The 9,029-nt window shown below is 34.2% G+C and overlaps 1 protein-coding gene across 2 annotated transcripts; it reads left to right on the top strand.

Moving 5' to 3' along the window:
• Positions 1 to 935: 935 nt before the first annotated feature.
• LOC21410311 (copper methylamine oxidase) lies at positions 936 to 7,289 on the top strand. Of its 2 annotated transcripts, XM_024168155.1 has the most exons (13): positions 936 to 1,283; positions 1,386 to 1,579; positions 1,858 to 1,967; positions 2,118 to 2,423; positions 2,572 to 2,684; positions 2,763 to 3,093; positions 3,183 to 3,398; positions 3,506 to 3,742; positions 3,830 to 4,015; positions 4,149 to 4,289; positions 4,439 to 4,707; positions 4,791 to 4,872; positions 7,020 to 7,289. In XM_024168155.1, exons 2-13 carry the CDS (start codon positions 1,501 to 1,503, stop codon positions 7,152 to 7,154), a joined length of 2,205 nt encoding a protein of 734 aa, XP_024023923.1. In that variant the 5' UTR covers positions 936 to 1,283; positions 1,386 to 1,500; the 3' UTR covers positions 7,155 to 7,289. The 2 variants fall into 2 exon arrangements, with proteins under 2 accessions (XP_024023923.1, XP_024023922.1); XM_024168154.1 differs by having other exon boundaries at positions 936 to 1,579.
• Positions 7,290 to 9,029: the final 1,740 nt, after the last annotated feature.

The following is a 9,029-nucleotide window of genomic DNA, read 5'->3' as shown; positions in this document are numbered from 1 at the left end:
GAGTTAAAAAAAAAAAAAAAAAAAAAGTTGTTACTCGTGATCATCATTTCATCACGAGGCAAGATAAGAATGGGAGAAAGAGATAAATATGTCAAGATTTGAGATGAATTAAAATTAATAGGTCAATAGTTTACATAAGTTAATAAATAGGCCAAATTACTGTTTTTGCCCATAACTTGTCTGGTTATAAACCATAACTTGACAAGTTATTGTCTATAAATCACGGTTTTTGTCCATAACTTATCTAGCTATAAACCATAATTTAACAAGTTTGTTTATAATCTATCTGATTATGAACCATAACTTGACAAATTATGACCTATTAATTTTTATAACTAAAAGTTAACTTATATACTTTCTTAAGCTTTTCATATTGACATATTTTTTACTATTTTCGGATAAGAATTTGCATTATTATTAGCAAAGAGAGAGAGGTATGAGTGTGGCATCTACGTCCAAGATACTCCAGCCCCACTCCTCTATACCTACTTTGTCGTGGCCCTTTCAATTTCATATTGCAAAGCCCATGAAAAATCCTACCTTTTCCTTTCTTTTCTTTTTCTCTCATCACGATATACCCATTTCACTTTCCAATTGACTTATCAAACAAAGATTTCTTTTTAAAAAAATATATATACATATAAAGTAAAAATACATACATTTGGTCAAGTCTAAATTAGAACGATACATATGTATATTTTTTTAAAAATATATATAATTTTTTTAAAAATATATATGTTTTCTAAAAATATATATTTTCTCTAAAAATATATACATGAGTATTTAAATAAATTATAAATATCTCTTTACATTAAATATATTTTAAAAATATATATATTTAAAAAAAAATATACGTATGCGGCTCTAATCGGCGACGGAAACAATTCTTATAAATGTATATACTTTTTTCAGATAAGTATCATATGCAATCTACACCCATATCCATGTACTTACTCTCTGGTCAATTATCAGCTCCATCATAATAATTAGAGTTCGTTGAGATCCATCGGCCTGAAAAGATAAAGAGAAGCTCACTGCTCATACACACCTTTATATACATATATATATATATATACACACACTTCATATGCATTTTTCTTCCGTTTTGGTTATAAACTTTTTGTCCCTGGGAAAGCTAGAGAAACATTGATAGAAAAAGAGGAGAGAGAGAGAGCTTGGAGGTATAAGAATTAAGGAAGGAGAGAAAGAAGTGTTTCAGAGAGAGATTTGCTGTATGTCAGCGGAGTGCTACTACAGACGTGACAACTACAGCGGTGGATACGGTGAGCTTGCTAACCCTTTACAATGGCCACAGCTCAGGAAAAGGCGACGCCTAATTCATCATCATGTTGCTTTAACGACTCCTCCTCCTCCAAATCTTCCAGTGCTATTGCTTCTTCTTCTTCTGAGAGAAGTCACCAGGCACTTGGCGATTGGAACAATATCGTCGTCGCCGCCGCCGCCGCCGCCGACCCGATCCGCAAATCGGCGTCAACGTCCATGGCTGCTCTCATCAGACCCGTAGACTCCCTCCAGGCTGATGACCCCCCCACCAACACTACTTCTGCTTCCTCCAAAGGTTTAAACTTTTAAAATCCAAAAAAAAAAAAAAAAAAAGATCATGTTGACTTTCACCGGCCTACCACCAATCCTTGCTTTTCTTTTTTATCATTATTATCTTCGTTGATTGGTTTTCTCACACTTGTTCTCAAGTACTTGGTTTTGTTTAGAATGTGGATCATTACTTAATTGGAAAAGGTGTTTTTTCTTTCTGTTTCTTTCCTTTTCTGATGCAAAATGACTAGATTTTGAGAATCTAAAGTGCTAATTTTATTTTGTGTGTTTGGTTTTGATTAGGCATCCCTGCCATGATGAGGGCTCAAACCAGTCACCCTTTGGACCCTTTATCTGCTGCTGAAATCTCTGTGGCAGTGGCCACTGTAAGGGCAGCCGGAGCAACCCCTGAGGTCAGTTGAATAACATTTTAAGGTGATTTGTTTCATTATTTTATACATGCTTGTGTGTGTGTGTGTGTGTGTGTGTGTATCTAGATGTGTACTTGTTCTTTTCTGCCTTGGATTTGCTGATTGAAAGAGTGAAATTGGTATTTTGCTAAGGTGAGAGATAGCATGCGCTTTGTTGAAGTAGTTCTAGTGGAACCAGATAAGCATGTTGTTGCATTGGCAGATGCGTATTTCTTCCCTCCTTTTCAGCCATCTTTGCTTCCCAGAACAAAAGGAGGGCCTGTAATTCCGAGCAAACTTCCTCCGAGGCAAGCCCGGCTTGTTGTTTACAACAAAAGGTCTAATGAGACAAGCATTTGGGTTGTTGAATTATCCCAAGTCCATGCCGCAACTAGAGGTGGACATCATAGAGGCAAAGTCATTTCATCCAAAGTTGTTCCTGATGTGCAGCCTCCTATGGTACATAAGTTTGATCTCTCAAATGTTCGGAATTTTTTTTGGTCTATGTGATGTGAGATACTTCTGTTCCTATGAGCCATACTAATTCCTTTATTTATTGTTTACTCTTATGTTTCCAACATCATTATGCTTGGTTATGCAAGAACAGGATGCTGTGGAATATGCTGAATGTGAAGCTGTTGTGAAAGACTATCCCCCGTTTCGCGAAGCGATGAAGAAGAGGGGTATTGAGGATATGGACCTTGTGATGGTTGATCCATGGTTAGTTACAGAATTGAGATTCTCAATGTTGGGTGTGAAATTGTTTTTATTCAATTGGGGCTTAACTTCTTTTTACAGGTGTGCTGGATATCATAGTGATGCTGATGCTCCTATCCGAAGACTTGCTAAGCCGCTTATCTTCTGTAGAACTGAGAGTGACTGCCCTATGGAAAATGGTTATGCCCGTCCGGTTGAAGGAATCCATGTGCTTGTTGACATGCAAAACATGGAGGTCCTCGAATTTGAGGACCGTAAACTTGTTCCCCTGCCACCTGCTGATCCCTTGAGAAACTACACCCCGGGTGAGACTCGAGGAGGGGTTGATCGAAGCGATGTGAAACCTTTACAGATCGTTCAGCCCGAGGGTCCTAGTTTTCGTGTAAATGGACACTTTATTTCCTGGCAAAAGGTGCTTGCTCATTTGGAATAGATCACTGGTTATCGTTAGATTGTTATGTCACATTGATTTAAAACCATTGTTTTGTTACTGCTTGGCAGTGGAATTTTCGTATTGGCTTCACTCCTAGGGAGGGTTTGGTTATTTATTCTGTTGCGTATCTTGATGGTAGTCGGGGCCGAAGACCTGTGGCTCACAGATTAAGTTTTGTTGAAATGGTAGTCCCTTATGGAGATCCAAATGATCCACATTACAGGAAGAATGCTTTTGATGCAGGGGAAGATGGGCTGGGCAAAAATGCACATTCTTTAAAGAAGGTCAGGGACTCATATTACGTTCTTTCTATGTTTCCCTCACTTTTTCATGCCATTATCTTTGTTGGATTCTTTGCATTTTCGATGTTGACACGATTCTAGTGTTGCAGGGTTGTGATTGCTTAGGCTATGTAAAGTACTTTGACGCCCATTTTACAAACTTCAGTGGTGGTGTTGAGACAATTGAAAACTGTGTTTGCTTGCACGAGGAAGATCACGGGATCTTATGGAAACATCAGGATTGGAGAACTGGTTTAGCGGAAGTTCGAAGGTCTAGAAGGCTGTCAGTCTCCTTCATTTGCACTGTGGCTAACTATGAGTATGGATTTTTCTGGCATTTCTACCAGGCAAGCTAACACTGACTTTATTACATTAGAGTTTTATGCTCTTGGAACGGTTTGCTTCAATGATGCTTATCAAGATTTGCTTTACAGGACGGGAAAATTGAAGCTGAGGTTAAGCTCACAGGAATTCTAAGTTTAGGAGCACTTCAACCTGGGGAAACCCGTAAATACGGCACAACTATCGCACCTGGACTATATGCGCCCGTTCATCAACACTTTTTCGTGGCCCGTATGGACATGGCAGTCGATTGCAAACCCGGTGAAGCATTCAATCAAGTGAGTTCATGTCTGTTTTTGAGTCTTTTATCTGTCATAAATTAATGTTCGTCAAGCCCTTGTAATTCTGCCTGTAAAGCTGAGCATTCTCACAAGGGATTCACTTTTTTTCTTTTTTTTTTTTTCCCTCTAGGTGGTTGAGGTGGATGTTAAAGTTGAAGAACCAGGAAATAACAATGTTCATAACAATGCATTTTATGCAGAAGAGACACTGCTGAGATCAGAGCTGCAAGCTATGCGAGATTGTAATCCTTTATCTGCTCGCCATTGGATTGTAAGATTCTCTATCAATGTTAAAGCTTTTTCTCATCATAAATTTCCTTCTATTCTCATTGTTCCTTTTAAGTTCTTCGAAATTGTTACCATTTAGGAAATGATTTTGATTAAGCAACATGTTACATGACACTGATAATTGTTAAACAGGTCAGAAACACAAGAAATGTCAACAGGACTGGTCAGCTAACGGGTTACAGGCTAGTACCCGGCTCAAATTGCTTGCCATTGGCAGGTTCTGAGGCAAAGTTTCTGAGAAGAGCCGCTTTCTTGAAGCACAATCTTTGGGTCACACCATATGCAAAAGATGAAATGTATCCAGGAGGAGAGTTTCCCAACCAGAATCCACGCGTTGGCGAGGGATTGGCTACTTGGGTTAATCAGAACCGATCACTCGAAGAAGCCGATATTGTTCTTTGGTAAAGTTCCCTTCCCCTTCTGCTACTTTGAAAGACATGATATAGAGTAAGTGTGTGAGTCAATGTATGCCATTATTTTTCAGGTATGTTTTTGGAGTGACACACATCCCTCGCTTGGAAGATTGGCCTGTTATGCCTGCGGATCGCATTGGTTTCATGCTCATGGTATTCCACTCAACCTTACAAGTTACAACCATAAAACATCATCACTTTTGTTCAAAGTTCACAACTTTTTACATCTTTTATAAAGCGAATTCGGTCTTATGTCAAGCATTTCAGTTGAACAGTAGAGAACAAACTGAAAGATTAATGCTTTTGTACGGATTGATTAACCAACTTTTTAACACCCACTCTCTCAACATTCGTTTATTGATAGGTATCTTAAAAAGTATCATGTTAATTAGTACTAAAATATTGAATTTACCAATTAAAACATGAAAACTCACTTATGCGGTTATGCCATGAGTTGGTATTAAAAAGTAGGTGAAAAAATTGATACATCTAGCATTACTCAAAAAAGAATGTCGCTTATGCGAATATTTTTGACAAAATATCTCACGATAAAAAATAAAAAAAAAGGCAAACATGGGTTTTCTTATGAAGATAATATCTATAAAAAAAAAAAAAAAACAGATACAGTAGTAAATAACATATTTATGAAATTAAATTAAGTAAACAACATATTTTAAAATTATTAAAGTAAATAGTAGTTTATTGTGTAAATTTTTCATTTACGACTAGAAAAAAATAATTTACGTAGTAAAAAATCTTTAGTTATGTGGAAAAAAATCTTTTTACAAGTCACAAAAAGAAAATTTACATGGGAAAAAAATCTTTTTACTAATCATAAAAAGAACATTTATACAATAAACTGTGGTTTATTTCAAATAGTTTTAAATATGTTATTTACTTCAAGTATTTATTATAAATTTGTTATTTACGTCATTCTCCCAAGAAACAGAAATTGCTATAGATAACCCATTTTTAAAATCTATTTTAAGTAAATATTGAACTTTAATAAATTAAAAAAAAAAACACTTTTTTTAAAAAAAAAAATTAGCTTTTGGTAAATCATCTATTGATTTTTGTTTGATCATGGATTGATGTTGGTAAGTAATTGATCGATTTTTTTTTTTTGGGTCAAATTATTAATTAGTTATTTGGTTTTGGCAAAAAAAAAATCGATGATTTCCCAGAGTCAATTTCTTTATAAAAAAAGGGATACTTTTCAATTAACAAAGCTAGAGAATTTTTTTTTTTTTTTAAAGTACCTTTAAAAAATGTAATTCTTGCATAAAGAATTATTCAATAGACCGGGTATACCATGTCATCATACATATATAATACACCCGCCTAATAAAAAATTAACTGTTAGATAATTTATTTATGTTAATTTTATGTAATCTTGTTTCTCTTGCTTAATGTGTTTCACATTAATTGTTTAGTCAACACCATAAATACCTTACTAAGTTCTCTTAATTTTACTAACTTCATAGGGATATTATTTTTAAGTTCTTAAAATTTATTTTTACATTCAAATTAATTAAAGGTTGTAAACCGACACGTAAACCACTAAAACATCAAATCATGAGGGTTTTTTTTTTTAAGGATAAAAACTCCATTTTACTGATCAATACTAACAAATTGGTTTCCGTAAATTAATAACCCAAAATGTGGAAAGGGACGAAAAGTTATAGAGAGAAAACAGCAATGTGTTGTAGAATTTTTTTTACCCCATCAAAGGAAACTTCTTTTTAGTTACTTCAAAATTACAATAATATTAACCCATTGAACCTTCAACTTCTTGTGAAATACACTTCCACTTGAGTATAAAAACAAATAAATAATGTGAAATATGAATATACTCTATGCTTGTAAAAAATAGATTATGAAACCGACTTTAGTACTTATTTTCCTTTATACTTTGGAACAGGTTAGCTATGATATATGCATATTACACATATATATTCAAGAATACAGTAATAAACTGATTAATTTTTCACGTTAATTAAAATGTAGAAAATAGTTTTTTAAAGGAATAAAATAATATCATTAAAGTTAATTAATTTAAAAGATTTAGGTAAAATATTTATCATAATGTTGAGCAGAGCATTAATGTTAAATATATTAGAAAAAAGAAATAAGGTTACGTGGAATTAATGTAGATAAACCTTCCAAATGTCAAGTTTTTATTTGATGAGTGTATCACATATGCATGATGACGTAGTATATCCGGTCTGATTTACTGAATAATTCCTCCTATTGCACATATCCCAAAATAATAATTGTTTACTTGCTCTTTACAACATCAGCCACACGGGTTCTTTAACTGCTCACCGGCGGTGGATGTGCCTCCCAGTTCAAGCGATTTGGAATTGAAGGACAATGGGAATGGGGTGACAGCAAAGCCTATTCATTCTCAAAGTGGCCTGCTTGCTAAGCTTTAGTCTCATTTCATTGGCTTATGAGTTATTACTTATTGCCAAGTGAGCATTATTTAATATATGTATATATATATATATATATATATATAGGTTGCTATCTCTATTCTACGTAGTATGTGATGTTATCACATGTTGTTGGACGCATGTTCTCGAAGGGTTCTTTAACTGCTCACCGGCGGTGGATGTGCCTCCCAGTTCAAGCGATTTGGAATTGAAGGACAATGGGAATGGGGTGACAGCAAAGCCTATTCATTCTCAAAGTGGCCTGCTTGCTAAGCTTTAGTCTCATTTCATTGGCTTATGAGTTATTACTTATTGCCAAGTGAGCATTATTTAATATATGTATATATATATATATATATATATAGGTTGCTATCTCTATTCTACGTAGTATGTGATGTTATCACATGTTGTTGGACGCATGTTCTCGAATAAATAAATATATAACAACTATGCTTTATATACAATATATATATATATGTAAAATAATGTATGATGATATAAGATTGTGGTGTGGTATCGTATATGTTTGTTTATGGTTTTATTTATATAACTGTGTATATACGTATGGTGCTGGAATGTCCTTGTCGACCCTAAAGCTAAACAGCATGAACCAGCAAATGGTCGATTTCCAGAAGATTCTAAATCAGACTTATGCAGTTTCAATATTTGTACAATATTTTAAAAAGTTTATCTAATACGTAAGAATCCTTTATTCACCCGGAAATATTTTAAGGTTGCAGTAAATTAGAAAAAAGAAGAATTACATGACAGGGTAAAAATATTTTTATTTTTATTTATATAAATTTAAATTGTTAAATTTCATTAAATCTTCTTAAAATAGTAATAAATTGTTAAATTAGTTATTGACCAAGTTTAGATGCCAAATTAAAGTGCATCCTTTTCTTGGACAATACATGGAATGTCAATTCATAAAAGGTTAGGAAGAATTTAAGATCAAAATTTTAAATCAAATTTCTTTTTCAACCTTTTTTTTCCTTTTGAAAACAAGAATATTTTTCACTGATTAATATATATAATATATGAGTGTGGTTTTAGTATTTACTCCAATATTTATTCATCAATAAGTATTTTTATATTAACCGCAAGATATTAATTTCACGGTTGTAATAAATTAAACAGTTGATTAAAAAAATTAATGACAATTAATGAAATTAGATTCTTATCAAGCTACGTCTTTAAATTTTTATATTTTTACATTTAGAGGTGAAAGTTTGGACCATCTAGTCTAGCTAGACAACCAGAATGGAAATTTCAGGTCGGGTCGGGGCTGACCCTAAATGGAATAGGGACAACTTAGACCGACCCTAAAGCTCAAAAAGTTTAGGATCAGTCCGGAATTTTATAAAGTATTTTTAAAATAAATTTTTGAAAGAAGAGCGTTTGAGTTGGAGCAATCCGACCCAAATAAATTTTTAGATTTGAAACTTTGGTCCAGCCTAGCCTAAAAATTAGAGCGAGACCGGGTCTGAGTTAGGGCCAATAATAGTGGGTTTTAAACCAGCGGTTTAGCTCAGTCTAAACTTTCAGTTATATTTGCCTTTGGTGAAATGCGGACGCAAAACAAGGGTGACTTTGTAATAACTTTCAAATGCAATGCATTAACCAATTTATCAATTACTCAAGGGCATGCGTGGACAATTTCCGAAATTAGACGTAGAAAAGGGTATGGCTGAATTCCACGCACCTTCCTAGCGAGTCATGAAAGGCTATCCGGTTCCCTTCCTCAAACGTGCACTTCTTTCAAGTAAAGTATATGAACGGTTTCGAAATCAGGCAATTGACTCGTCACACCTCTTTATATATTCAGTTTAGTAACCCCACGCGTCTCGAGAAGCACGTCTCCGACACGAAGCC

Source organism: Morus notabilis, unplaced genomic scaffold (assembly GCF_000414095.1).
Source record: "Morus notabilis unplaced genomic scaffold, ASM41409v2 Scaffold99, whole genome shotgun sequence".
Classification (NCBI taxonomy): domain Eukaryota; kingdom Viridiplantae; phylum Streptophyta; class Magnoliopsida; order Rosales; family Moraceae; genus Morus; species Morus notabilis.
This window is presented reverse-complemented; position numbering and strand designations above follow the sequence as displayed.